Source organism: Pholis gunnellus (assembly GCF_910591455.1).
Source record: "Pholis gunnellus genome assembly, chromosome: 21".
NCBI lineage: Eukaryota > Metazoa > Chordata > Actinopteri > Perciformes > Pholidae > Pholis > Pholis gunnellus.
Genome location: NC_136548.1, coordinates 15,708,323 through 15,723,474, shown reverse-complemented (window position 1 = coordinate 15,723,474; position 15,152 = coordinate 15,708,323). Strand labels below are relative to the sequence as shown.

General features: G+C 44.8%; 1 protein-coding gene across 1 annotated transcript in view; it reads right to left on the bottom strand.

The window, feature by feature from the left end:
* The window catches only part of sdk2b (sidekick cell adhesion molecule 2b), a 71,821-nt gene that overhangs the window by 40,439 nt on the left and 16,230 nt on the right, over nucleotides 1–15,152 (bottom strand). Inside the window, exons 4-11 of the mRNA XM_079183328.1 lie at nucleotides 7,526–7,659; nucleotides 5,134–5,245; nucleotides 4,335–4,525; nucleotides 3,087–3,170; nucleotides 2,784–2,978; nucleotides 1,200–1,316; nucleotides 732–899; nucleotides 148–250 (exon numbers count right to left, since the gene is read on the bottom strand). Coding sequence (XP_079039454.1) covers nucleotides 148–250; nucleotides 732–899; nucleotides 1,200–1,316; nucleotides 2,784–2,978; nucleotides 3,087–3,170; nucleotides 4,335–4,525; nucleotides 5,134–5,245; nucleotides 7,526–7,659 — 1,104 coding nt within the window. The remainder of the gene's footprint in view (nucleotides 1–147; nucleotides 251–731; nucleotides 900–1,199; nucleotides 1,317–2,783; nucleotides 2,979–3,086; nucleotides 3,171–4,334; nucleotides 4,526–5,133; nucleotides 5,246–7,525; nucleotides 7,660–15,152) is intronic.

Here is a 15,152-nt window from a genome sequence, read left to right as displayed (position 1 = left end):
AACAATTTTCACTTCCCTTTGTTTCCTTTTACACTCTTTCACCATGTCTGTATTTCTACTCTCTTCTATTGTGAAGCACTCTATGCCATCTCTTTTGGAAAAGTATAATGTAATGCTATATGAATACATCTCGGAAGGTCTCTTTACCTGACAGTCACACTGTTGTCGTGTGTGACTCCGCAGGTCATAATGGCTTTAGTTCCTTTGATAACGCTCTGGTCCTGTGGAGGGGTGGTTATCCTGGTGCGAGCTGTGGAGACAGAAAGATGAGAGAGAAAGAAAGAGAGAGAGAGAGAGAGAGAGAGAGAGAGAGAAGAAGAAAGTATTGGAGAGAGAAAAACACTTACAAAATGTCCTTCCTGAGAAAAAAAACAAATACTAAAGAAAACAACAAGCCAAACACATTTCACAAAACTCATTTCAATTGAAATGACATGCTGCTGTTTTGTATTTTCTTTTTCGTGATGGCTTCTTGCAGGAGACGCATCGGAGAGGACTCCAAACTCGCACAGAAGGGTGCTTTTGTATCTGAAGGAATTGAGCGCAAGTTGTGTTATCATACGGCACGATCCTCGTTACCCAACATCTGCTAAGCAGACATGCCTCTCAATAAAACTCCACCACTGCCACCGATCGTGAAGGATTGCTTGGGCATTTACAACACACAATATCAGGCATGGGTGGGTTTAAAAAAAAGGATGCGAAAGGCCTATCTAACCCCGCACGCTCACCCCAGACCACAAGGTCAGCGGACGCCTCGTCGATGCCCCTGGAGTTGCTCGCCATGCAAGTGTAGGTCCCGGCGTCGGAGATGTGCGAGGGGGAGATGAGCAGGCTGCCCGACTCGAGCAGGGTGAACCTGGGCAGCTGGACCGAACCGCTCGCCAACACGCGCTCACCTTGAGTGCATGAGGAGGTAGGAGAGAAAAAAAAACAGATGAGAAAGAACATACACAAACAAGAGAAAAAGGCAGACAGAATGGAAGGAGAGAGAGGAAATAAGCAGGCATTCAGGAACAGAATAGGAGAGGGGATTGTGAGGAAAAACAACAGTGTTTCCCTGATCGGCTATTGGGATCCAAACAGGGAATCCAATCAGGCTTTATTTGTTAAGCCATGTGGTCCCCATGCGCAAAAGAAAACAGAACATCATAATCCCTCGGCGAGTGTGCGCGCGCGTGCATGCGGGTAACAGAGACCTTTTTGCCAGGTGATAGCCGGTCTCGGAGCTCCAGAGGTCTCGCAGTGCAGGATGACTGACATGCCGTCGATCACAGTGCTGTCTGAGGGTCCGGCTGTGATATTTGGGGCAATGCCTGAGGGGAGACAAACACACACGCACACACACACACAGAATAAAGAGAGAGCTCAGTACAGAGAGAAGGTAAGAGGGTTATAGAGGTGAGAGAATAAACATCGATGGCAAAACCCCTCTTCAAACGTATTTTTTGGTAAGCGCCAGCCTGCTGCATCTCAGTGTTTAGGCGATGCTTTGTCCCACTAATTCTTCACGGATTGACACAGCATGCACCCACCGAGATAGCGTATAGGAAGAGGAGGAAGGAAAATGACTAGAAAGAGATGGCAAAATGTAGATAACTGAAATCCCTATTAGTGACATGCAATAAATCAAAGTTTTTATAGGATGACAGAAAACTGTATCGCTTCCAAGTGGAAAGAAGGAGTAGGGGGTTTGTTCCAAAGGAGGAGTGCTGAGCTAAGGACAGAGGATAGGACAGAAGGAGAAGCGGGGACATGGATGTGTTAAGGAAAAGCGAGATGATGAGATGAGATCTGGAGGGAAGAGGGAGAAGAAGACGAGACAGTGTCACAGTGAGAAAGAGAGGGAGTCGGTGATGGAAGGGGTGAGTTAGTGAAACAGAATATCATGAATTCTGAAAATGCGGTGCAGCGTGGAGGGGAGGCTGCAGGAGATGAGACAAAGTGAAGAAAATTAGATGTCAGGAACTTGCCAAACAGATGCACAGCGAGGGTGAAATGAGCGTTCATTTTCAAGCAGTGGCGCGTGCTCGGAGAAAAAGTCTGAAAATGCCATTCAGGTGATAAGAGTAAGGCAGCAAACGTGGTATTAAGCTCCTTCTTCTGTAGTAACGTCAACTTTCAGTTTATCTAAGAAAACTAAAACGCAGTTCTGAACTACTGAGAGAATGCAAATACGTGTATACAGTTCTGAAAAACTCAATAATACTTGTAATGTACGTTTGTTCCCAGAACAACAAACAACAACCCGCTTTCTCCAAGATAAATCCAGCATATCAGTGCTGCTTGATGTCTTTACCGATCAGATCTTGCAACGTAGTCACCTCACATCGTTAGAACAGTATCTGCTGCGATCACATTCCGGTCAGATCAAAAACACATCTCTTGCGTAGGTAACAAAATATGTTAGAAACAAGAGAAGGTTAATTAATTATTAGAACTAATTACTTTAGAATAAATATTTGGAATCTGATTCATATGCATTCTGATTGTGTAATCTTAGTATGTACGTTGCAGTCGAAGCAGAAATTGCGGGAGTCAGAATTGCCTTAAAAGCACTAAATTGCTCCTCTTCTTCGCCCTCCTTACAGGTTGGAATTGCTTTCCACTTTTGCAAAAAGCAATTACGTCTCTTCTTTTTGTCTGAGTTTGACACGGGGCTTGAGAGAGCTGTGTAATAATTTAACACTACTCTTTTACTTTTTTTTTTAAACAAACCACATTGTACTATAATAGCAGTAATTATCTGTGTAAAACCATTTCTTGAAGAGCCGAGCACTCACTGGTAACAGCCAGGTATGTGTTGGTCTGAACCTCTCCTGCCGGGTTTCTGGCAAAGCACTGGAACATCCCGGTGTCATCAGGCAGGAGGCCGTTCACCTGCAGGCTGCCTCCCACCAGCACCCTGTACCTGGGCATCTTCACCGCGTTGATGGGCAAAGCATCTTTGTACCACACGATGTCTGGCTGGGGCACTCCTGCAGAGGGGTGAGTGTGGGGGGTGAGGTTTACAGACAATGAGTCACGCTTCCCTTTTTTTCGGCATAAAAAAAAATCACATGAAAAAAAATAATAATGCTTTTCACCTCGTGCCTGGCAGGGAATGTCCACCACCTTCTCCATCTCTGCCGTGATGTGCTTCTCCGGCTCCTTAATAAACTGTGGGGGTTCTGAGTGACGGAGTGAAAAGGAAAAAAAACAGGATGACAAATTGATAAAATGAGAGGCAAGATTGCAAACCATGCGGCTGTAATCATCAGAAAGCTCACAAAGTGCCCCTGTGGTACCGTGTGACATCTTACAATGACAGTGCCTGTAATTGAAGACATTAGGAGGGATGGTTAAGATATTGTACTGTTGCTTTAAAATGTACAGCTCATGGGGGCAGATTGCTCATACAGCAGCTGAAAATAATGTCATTACACAGTAGTTTAATTGGAGAAATCAGTAATTGATACACCGTGATGGTTTTAAATGCATCATTCAAACTCATGGGGAGAGGAAAGGCTCGGTTTTGCTCCATCAAGGGAAAGGTTCACCACACCTTGTCCTTTGAATCACGTTACAACCTTGAAAACATCAAAGTGTTTCGGTGGGATGGAATGAAAGTGACTCGAGCGACGCCATTAAACAGTTTCTTGAGGCCAACCATTAACTTTCTCCCTTTTAAATCAATAACGATTTCCCCTCACTGCCTCATGACTTCACAGCTGTAGCTTTGCAAGATTCATACAGTGAGACCGCTGATATTTATATCATTTTCATACCAGCTCTTGTTGTTTGAACTTGCAACCTTAATGCTACGTTTACTCCCACACATTTGCCTGATGTACCGTACGGGAGCTAAATGGAGACACTCGTTTCTTTTTCCTCCCCGTTCCATTTAGCGTGTCGTGCTGATGCAAAAGCACATACAGCAATTATGCATTAAGACTAATCACATCACTTTCTCTGTACATTGTGCAAAATAAAAGGAATAAAATGATGGTGAACTTTAAGGGTAAAACGCAGAGAATGAAAACACAAACGTTAAGGAAATGTCCTCCAAATCATGAATTACTGAAAATATCAAAACACACAAGCAAAAGCACAAATATCAAACGACAAACATAACATGGAGGAAGTCAACAATAAACCTATTTTACCTTTTAAGCTTTCCCATCACGGCTCATGTGAATCTTTGGAGCACGTTTCCTTAATATTTGTGCTTTCACTGTTTGTTTTTTCCTTAAGGCCCACTGTAAAAATAGTACTTGCAATGCAGTGTCTAATACAAGTACAAAGTGATAATACAAGAAGAAAAACAGGAGCATACTTCGGTTTATGATTCTTACCGAATACATGCAGATAAGCCCCAGCGCTGACTGACGGCACGCTGCTGCTGCGGAGGATGGCCTCGCACTCGTAGAAGCCGGCGTCGCTCACCACGGGACTGAGGATGGTCAGCCTGCGGTTGAAGTCGCTCAAGCCGCTGGTCACCAACGCGCCGCTCTTACGCCACGAGATACTCAGCTTGATCAGAGGCCTGCAGAGTGAAACGTAAAAGCCTCAGATATGTTTCAATCTCACCGAGAGATTTATTTTTCTTCTTCTTCTGCTCGCTAATAAATGATTCTGGTTCGGCAACACTGGTCCGATGGGACGCATATCCGTCAATCTGTTTAATCTGCTGGAGCTTCGAGTATTGAAATACAGATACATATCTGTTTATGGGCTGAGATGATGCCAACTGTTTTCAATTCAAACTGACTAGTTGATGAATCAAGGGATGTCATTAGTGGAGCAGTTGGCTTTGATACTGCATATTCATTCAAGACACAAGAACACAAAACCTTGCGAAACAAGAGAGAATATATTGGATTTAACCACAATTATCATTCAACACTCATAGAATATGCAATTTATTGTACAAAACAACATTTTGACCAGTTTAATACTTAAGATGGGTATTTGTGCAGTGCAGTATATGTATGAATGACAAATTAGATATGAAGAAGAAGAAGAAGAAGAAGATTCATGCGTTCCTGTTGCATTTATTTTGAGAAGCATAACCTCTATGAAATCTCCTGGTCTGAATTCAAGTCAACTGGCCCTTTGACACACATATGACCCTGCAGCTCCAGCGTGTTTTACCTGGCGTTGGCGACGCACTCCATGGTGACCTCTGAGGTGCCCGTAACCACGCTCGTGTTCCTGGGAGGGATGATGATGGTCGGGGCAATGGGGTCTGCTGGACCTCCCACATCTAGACAGGCAGACGGACAGATCGCCAAACACCAACAAAGAAACACACACATGTGGAGAGGTTAAGCACAGATGATCTTGATAGATAAACAGAAATAGATATATTTATCACAGTCCTCTGGACATTGGTGTCCCATACATTTCATTCACACCCAGTGCACTCCGGGGGGGTGCTTAACGACGTGACATATTGAAACTGACCAGGGAGCACAGTGTATCCGAGTTCTGACAGAGAATGGGTCGAATAGGACGAGGCAGTGCACTGACTGTGGATAATAAGATGTCTGCTGGAGAACCAGAAACAGGGATAGAGAAATGTTGCCTGACGAACACGAAGCCGACGGGGTGAATAGGCTGCTGCGTGCACTCGCGCAGATATATTTTCATATGCGTTCAAAACTCGGAATTGCGCGGACTAGTTTATGCCTGTGTGTGTGTTTGTGCTGTGAGCGTCAGAGGCAGACAGCCCGTGGCGGTGAGAGCACAGTGTGTGTGTGCGCGTGCTGCTTGAGATGTGTCATGTCTGCGATAAAGTCACACTGATCCGTCAATCCCATCATGCCCTGGGAGTGTGCTTGTGGCTGCACATGTCAGATGCAGCTTCAGGGGTTGTCATGATTCACTCTTCGCAATCTTGGGTCATCAGATGCAGTGTACAGGGCATGTGTGCACACCCCAACACACACACAAACACACACACACACACCTTAAAGGTTTGACTGCTAGTCACCGGAAAAACCCTGCTACATATTTCAGTGTGACAAACCAAAGCTCTCAAAATGTACTTGAAAACATAATTCAACATGTCTTGCTGATGTTAAAATCAAGTTTCTAAACTTTGTCCCGAATAGTACGAATACTGTAACATGAGCACGAGTCTCCCCAGAGTTCTCTTTGACCTATGCCCTCGCCAAGTCTTAGGCATGTACTGTTGGGAGGCGAGGGCTCACGGGGAAATGCATCGCCAAGGACGTGTCGCTGCAGGAGCAGCAGCTGCAGCAGATACCGACAGACACACATGCACACACAGCCAATCGCAAGCACTCACTCAAACACAACACGACTGTCAGTGCAGGCTCCACCGGCAGCATGCCCGTCACTGTGTGTACGACGTGTGTGTGTGTGTATATACGTGAGAGCGTGAGTGGAATGCTCATGTAAATGTACGCTGTGATCCACTGAGACCTGCCAAGTTAAAACCTCCTGCTGGGCTCTCGATATAACCTGAATCAGTGTGTGTGTGTGTGTGTGTGTGTGTGTGTGTGTGTTCTAGCAGTAGTATAATCAACTCTTCCAATGTTCCCCATAGGCTATTTCTGTTCCCTTGTGTTGTCAACTGTAATATCTTACCCTCACCCCCCCCCCCCTCATTCACTTCTGCACTGAACTCCAGTCTACCATGTCATAAGATGCTGTCTGTTAGGTTTCCTCTAACATTTCAATTTGCTGAGCTAAAGCTACTCGAATTGGTTTGCTATGTGTACGCTGTGTTTTGTTGTTGTAGCAGCTAAGGGTGCTGGTGAATATTAAGAACTGCTTGGCAGTCAAACAGTCAGTCTGTGTCCCTGTCCCCCCCCCCCCGTAGCCCCCTCTTTCTGCGGGCGTATATCTGCGACAATGAGCAAATATGGCAACGGATGCACTTAAGTGCAATGAAATGATATCTGATCGTAAAAGTAAAGCTTCTTAGATGTCGCAGGGCGGTGGCAGGGCCATCTAAATCCTTTACTTGAGAACAAGTAGTGATCCAACAATGTGGAACTATAACTCCTGCATTTCACTTCAGGGCAAACGCAGTATAATACGCTAAATTGACTTTTATAATAAATATGAAAAGTAGAAGCACTCAATCTGCACATTTTTTTGCAGCGGTGTAATGTGACTAACGACATGTTTTTTATAAATTGATTTTGTCGACTAATTCATCTTGATTTAATCAAATCGCACAAAAGCACTTTAACTCTTATTTTCACCAGAAATGTCTCAAGTTTCTGAATAAGTAATTGAAAAAAAAATACTAATCCAACAAAGAAATAACAGCGGAAGGGGCAGCCTTCAATTTGATGTATTTTTACTTCACTTTATACTACATTTCAGCGGGACATATTGTACTTTTCTTTCCACTACATTTACAGTTCCACTATTTTACATTGAAAAGCCATATGATGCGATGTTAAACATGAAGTGCAGGACTTGAGAAGGTTCTTATTGTGCTTAGTTGCTTTGCACATTTGAAGTTGCATCAGACGTTACGGTGTGTTTACAGCATGTGGTTACTCACTCTCTACTGACAGGGTGATGGGCTGGCTGGTCTTGTTCTCTCCGTTCTTGTCATTTACCGCTTGCACGTAGTAGCGCCCGGCATCTGGCGCCACCGTAGACAGTATGACCAGCGTGTTGTCCAGAGTGATGGCGCTGAGGGAGGGAACGAGACAAGTAGAGCGTTAAAAAAAAAAGAACATCTGTATTTTAAGACCTATTGAAACTAGAAGATAAAGGGGAGGGAAAGTCAAGATAGGTGTCAGGAATCCAGCGTGAATGACGATTTTTAAAATAACAGTTTCTTGTGCTCCTTCAAAACCAAGAAGTTCAGAGAAAGCTTCATAAAAGAATAAAGAACACACGACACATTCTCAGCCTTCAGAGGAAGCGTCAGGCTGCCTAATTAGAGCTAAATATGTTGGGAGTCTGGTTGCGTGGCCACACTTGATCCCAACTGCTGGAAAGGGTATTAAACATTTTAACATTTTAATTACACTGTTCAAGCTGCATTAGGTATATCGATTTACAATGTGTAAACACGGTGCCGGTGCTGACTGAGCAAGGCAGAAATATTGACAACCTCCCTTGTTCATACTTCTCCTCATGGTCCGGCTCTGAAATATGATAGCCCTGCGTAATAACCCACGGCTTTTAATTGGCTATTTGTACCCCGCTGCTTCCAGCGGTCTGCACCTCCGGCAGCCAGCAGCTTCTGGCAGGAGACAACAGAGTCTTCCCTTGTTCGGCCGCTGAAATGATGACTAAATAAATAAACACTAATCCGTTTTCATCAGGTGTTCTATAGGGGCTAATGCCTGGCGCCTAGTTGTCTCTATCAAGTTCTCTCTTGGACTCTCCCTCGTCCATGTAGGAACCAGTGAGGGAGAAATCTCCCCCCCCCCCCCCCCCTCTGCCGCCTGATGTAGCAGCCCCCTGACCATGTTTACAATCAATATTTTCTTATTATCTGTGCCTGTTCAACAATCTGGCGGTAGATAGCCCGTTCCAACTGGGTGCCTCCCTCCACATACATCTTTTCCTCTGGCCTTATCCCTCCATCTACCGGTCCGTCCCACTCCCCCCCTCTCTCCTTAACTCCATCCATTCCACCAGAAGGTGGATGTAGTCATGTGAGGAAGCGGTATCTGGTCATCTGCCCTGGCAGAAAACACAACTACCCGAACCACATTTGGGAATAAACTCTTCAACACAACAGGTCAAATGTATTCCAAATAAACTAAATAGCACATTTATGACATTGTGACACAGTTTAAACACGCCAGGAAACAAAAGAGAGTTTTTAGTCACAGACCAATCAGAAAGCTTGGTCAACAACTAATCTATTCAATTGATTTAAATCATCAATTAGTCGGGTCTGTGTTATGATGCACGCACTGTGGTGACGTCTCTTAGGGCGGGGCCAGCCAATGCGGCGCCTCGTGTAGCTCAAGTGATTGATAAGAGGAAATGAGTCTCAGTGCAGAGGCAAACGCACGATTATAGGTTCTGATTTTAAAAATGGACGTACTGGACGCTTGATGAAGCGAACACCTGGCTACACTGGGTGAGAAACACAAATACTGTACATGATAAAATATATATAAATATATGATTTTCCGAGCATGGCCACATTCCCCCATATTCATTTATTTAAAATATATATTTGTATTGTATTAAAAGATGGGTTTTTTTTAAATAAATAACAAAAAGTAGGTTTTTTTTGTCCGATTGATACTGGATCAGCCAAAGCTATAATCAACAGATTAATCAATTATCAAAATAGTCCTTATTTGTAGCCCTAAGGGAAACAAATCAACATCATCCAAATGGTTGTTGCACCGACCCGCCTTTGCTTCTTGACATTTCAGTCGGATTTTCTCTTTGACGTTTTCCTTCAAGTTCCCAGAGCTATTGGCAGCACAAAATTGTTAATAACAGCTATCTGAAATAACAAACAAAAAAGTCTTTGACTCCCTGGAAGTAATGGCTTTTTTCGAGACAAACCCACTCCACTTCTCCGTCCAAGTGTGCCTCCATCCTGTCCTGCATCTCTCACCAGTGTGGCATCTGCGGTGCCTTATTAAGGGAGCAACAGAGCTTATGAAAAACTGGGCGAAAAAAAATAAATCCAAATAGGGATAAAAATGCTCACAAGCGGACACCGGGCTCTCTTTTTAGCTCCAGAGTGGCATGAAGGAAAAGCATTGCACACAGCACAGAGCGGCATACAGGCTACCTGTGCTGTTAGCATTGAGGCACGATGACTTATGAGATCCATCTCCGGACCCATTTCCCAAAGCAGCCTCGGTCACTGGGCTCATTTGGGATTCCCTGTGCATGCTGAGACCGAAAACTTCCTAAAGGGACTGGCAGGCCTCAATGGCTGCAGCTTATGATCTGTGGTAAATATTTAATGCCAGCTTGCTGGAGCGGTGACATGCTGGACGCACGGCCATGAATTATGGATCCCCCTCAGGGATGCGGGCAGAATGGAAGTGTCCAAAGCGGATGAATGAATCCCAGGTGACTTCCCAGGACCTTTCTAAAACGGGGACACAAACCGGGGGCTTAGCTTCTTTACCTGTCGCTTAAGAAACGCTTGAAGATGAATATACGGGGCAGTGCTGGTAAGTTATAAGAGGCAGGGTTTCATACGACCTGGAGGAGACAGCCCATTCTCACCGTGGTAATGTACAGCATTGGATGAGTGCAGCTCGCACTCCCTGCTCAATAACCCCGTCTAAGCTCAAGCCAAAATAAGTTTCAACTTGTATTTTACCATCATCCAGAGCAAGTCCTGATTTCATCAATAATAGTTGGAGTGGGAGGCAATATTTCCCGCCGGCTAGTTGATTTTAATGCACTTCCCTGCTGAGCATTCTCTCCCCTCAGCCTGTAATCAGGCTGCTGCAGTGGGGGTCACACCAGACTTTGTTGCACAGCGTGCTCGCCGGTCCTCAGGGATCAAAGAGCGCATGATGCAGGAGGAAATTAAGAGTAAGCCAATTATCCAGAATGGCTTCACATGTATATCAAGGGAGCAGGAATAGGGAGATAAGACTTTGGTTAAAAGAGGTAATGGAATTGTTCCATTTCTTTTTTTTACCAGCTTCCTCAAGTAAATTCTTATTTTAGCATGTTGCTCTGAATGCATTTTGGTCATCCTTATTAAAATCCCTAGTCTCTCATTGGTGTGAGAGCAGCTGTCTGAGGCTTGCTTGTAATGATGACTTACATGTAACCGGCACGGTGCAGGGATTCGTCAAGCCACTGAGCGGAGAAATCTGGACAAATCAGATATGCAAGAACATGCCTCTGTACCTGTTCTTATGTCTATTCCTGCAACTTTCAATGCTCTCTCTTTTTAGTCCAACCCAATTTCCCTTTTTCCATTATTACTTTCCAGAAAGAGCTGCGGTCCACGAGAGAGCCTCGCAGCAGACAGCTGCTCGGAAACATCTTGGCCCAGTCCGCGGCTCGACGTGCCATCCCAGTTTTACTTGCAGCAGGAAGCAGTACTGGCCTCATATGCAATTACTTTCTCTTGGATCAATTTATATATGCGAGGCGTCAGGGGTGGCTTTTCAATGACTGCCAGCCTGATAATGATTCCGAAGCACTTAAATCAATAACGATGATGAGGATTCATGTTGGATTGAAATGGGAGTATAAATGTTTCATTTACAGGGGGGGTGTATTTGAAGCCTTCTATTCATCGCACAGCAATATTTATTCATTTAACTGTTAGAAGTAGGGAATGAGAAAGCATCATGAATTCACATCTGTTTATTTATTGGCGGGCAATACAGAGATCCCGCCATACCTAACGGGCGGAGCAGCAAGGCCCCCCCTATTCCGTGTTCCGTACCTTCTATATAGAACAGCGAATCGGAAATAACGGTGCAACAGTCCCGCCTTAAACAGATTGTGTGAGACGGGCTTTAGAGACTCGGCTCACAAGTTGTGTCGCGTGTTCTGCGTCATCTGATTGGCCTTCACAGAGACCACCAATCAAACTATCCAGGACGAATATCGGCTGATCGATCGGAGCTGCTTCCCTTCTCTAATTTTCATCGTTACTAATAAACTGCATAACAAGGAAATTAAATCAACATGGATCCAGTGATGCGCTCTCTTTATCATACATCGTCCCTGGACTCATTTTTTAACAACTAATCTTGAGAGCATATCTTTGTATCTAGTTCAACCACTGACTTTGCCAGTCTGTGTGCATATCGTATCGTGTTAATCCAGTTCTGACACATTCTGACTGAGCTGTGCCTGTTCTTACACACACACACACACGCACACACACACACACACACACACACGCACACAAAAGCTCGGGAGTGTTTTGGCATCTGTCGTGGCCGTCCCTCTCCGCCGGGCCTAACCCCGCTCCACAGCCTCAGACCTCCATTACATGCAGACAAATGGCCCCGGTCGGCGGATCGGCCTCCCCCAGGAGAGAGGAAGAGAGGGGTCAAGCAGCTCCCATGGCTGGCTAAAGTATGAGTCAAACTACAGCCAGTAGACAGATGAAGGCAAAAAAGAGAGAGAGTTAGAGAGCGATAGAAGGGTGAGAGCAAGCAGCAGGCTACATGTGCCACTGCTCAATAGACCTGTGATGAAAAAAGCCTCGGCTCCCGGGGCCGGGGAGAGATGGAGGAGTGAGAGAGATTGGGAAGAGTTAAGGGAGTGATGCTCATGGAAACAGACCCTTGTTTTCTCACCGGGGGCAAGAAGTAGAGGTTTGTGGCTCGCTGTTCACTTTCTGCTTCCCTGTTCATCGCGGTGAAGTAAAAATACGGATGTCCTAAATACCACGCAAGGTCAAATAGTGACATGTAAATGAACTCAAGGTCATTTCTGATCTGCAGAGTGAAGTATTTACAAAACCAAACACCACAGTCTGTCCCTGAATCCACCCACCAAGTGATCTACACTAGAGCTGAGAAGATTCATTAATTACATAATTAGTCAGAGGACAGAAATTTGGAATTATTTAGATGATCAATTAATTGTTTGAGGAATGTTTTTTAAGCAAAAATGGCAGCATGACCCAGCCTCTCCAGTGTGAGGATGCAGATTTTCTTTTGCCACTCAAATCAAGAAACGTTAACAAAATGACAAATGAACTAATCATGAAAATAAGCAACAGATTAGTCAGCGATGATAATAACTGTTAGTTGCAGCTCTAATCTTTAAATCTTTGGGTACATCTGACAATTTGATATCGGTGCCAATATAGGTTTTGGTACACAATCCAATTGTTTCTTTTCTTTTTTACCTTTGTTTGTGGAAAATAAACAAATGTCTTAACTGGGCTTCTATAGGAATGCTCACCCGACACTTGGCATATTTCATTATTGACTTTATTGAAATTAATTCAACAAAATATGCCCAAGCATTCAGCACACACATTTTGGTCAGAACTCAAAACGTCTTGAGGTTCATACATAAATGTCCTGAAACTATCAATTCTTTAGCTGATTGACAGAAAATAAATCGATCTCCAGGGATTTATTAAGCAAAACAAGCAATTTGAAGATGCGTCCTTGGGTCTTAATCAGTAAATAATGCACAAATAAATCAGTAATAATACAAAAATAATAGTCGCAGCTCTATTTTTCATTCCTGCATACACGTACAAGGTCTTGTGTTGTTCTCTGCTGTTAGAGCTGCATCTCACTGACATTCCATCCCTTGTGTTCTGCAGATTGCCGGGTTCATGACTAATGCTGGGCAGTTGGTCGTAGGGAAATGCAGAGAAAGGGCCTGGCTATTCACTGGCCCTCGTGACTAATGGGGAATCCATATCAGACTGACAGGACCAGAGCATCACAGGCAGGAGCCATTAATTGATCAGTAGCTACAGCAGATTACTCAAGGGAATTGCCTTGTGTGTGTGTGTGTGTGTGTGTGTGTGTGTGTGTGTGTGTGTGTCAGGGATGTCCTCCCACTGACTCCACCAGGTCAGGCTCCTCTGTGTTCTGTCTTAACGGACACCTCGACAAGGTTGTTTGCAGTGTAATGCAGATAAATCCATGCCCAAGTGTCAATGGAAAAGTTTCTGGGAGAGGAAACCAGGTAGCGGGCAGTTAGTCGTTGTCAGTGGTGAAATAGTAGGAGGACAGGCTCCGCTTTATCCAGCGGCAGACTCGAGCCAGCAGCCCTGAAATTCCTGGCAAATGTGTTTACTGAAGGAGCCTCTGATTATACACCACATTAAGTCCCCAAAATAACACAACAAATCACGGCAGCTGAATGGAAAAGACCCTGCCAAATGCATTCCCATTCAATAAGGGAAGAATAATGACCGTTAGCGCTAAATACGTTATTTTTCTCCTTGCATCCTGATCTACATCACAACACAACGTGGACGCGAGGACCCTGGGTGAACCGATCCATTGAAAAGGCAGTTGGACCAATATCTAGCTGCATATTTTTTAGCAACGAGTCAAACGAGGACACAATTCCTTGAGCCTGGACAGCGGACAGGAAAACCATCAGAGGGAAACACTACAATAAGTGAATCCGTAAGTTTACGGGTGGTACTGTGAGAGCCAGCGCAGGACTCTTTGCCTACGCCAAGAACAACAGCTGCAGAGGCCACATGGCAACGAGAGAGCAGTCACAGCGCCACAGTGAGACGTTGCCTTGCCAGTGGGGGGGGGGACTGGCTGCAGGGAATCAACAATGCAGTATTCACTACGTTTCTGTGGGTTTCCTTTACACACGCAGGGCCAAGGGCGATGCGCTGCGTTGTGCATCCGTGACCCTGGGGGGGCAAATAACTTTTAACCGGTTATGAAGACCATCAATGAGAAGATTGGCTTCTCAGCCAGTAGGTCCAATTCCGCCTTCGATGGCAGCGAAGTCGGAGCTCCGGCGGGGAGGTGGAGAGCTCCGCCCCCTGGGGGAAGCGTGTCCTCCCCCCCGGCGAGGAGCAGAGCTTCACCTTACTGCTCCGCCGGTCCCCGCTGGAGGGAGGGGAGGTTTTCTAAAGGGACTCTGGTGCTCGGTAAACACTCCTGCTTTTGTCCACAGGGACCGCCAACATCAGCACAGAGTGCTGGTAAACAGGGTGATGAATAACCAGGTTTCTCGTGATCCATGTATGCGCCATCATGCGCCAGATCCTGGATATGATCAGAAGCAGGACACTAATGTGCATGAAAACATACTCGTTGCCATATATTTAGATATTTAGCGGATTTGCATTTGATACTTGATTTGAATAAATACTATCAAACCTTAATCACAGTATTTTGCTCACGTATTTTGCTAACAGTATATTTTGAGGGTCTTCTTGTGATCAGATCACCTGATTTGTATTTGTTCGTTGTGCACAGGACCCGAGACACAATTCCCTTCACAAAAACGTCACCACGGAGTTATTTCCAATCTTTCTCCACCTTTCTACTCCAAAGCAAAAAAAAAAAAAATAGCAAACAAGACAAGACAAGAAAACATCCTCCCACTGTGTGACTTAAATTGAAGAAGCAACTGACAGCATTTCCACACAGTTCAGGCCAAAGTGATCACAAAGTGAATGCAAACACAATGAGACAAATAATGTCGAACAAGTACAGACGCCTGCGGGGAAAAAAGCGTCCATTTGAATAGCTGCTGGTTGGTGGTGA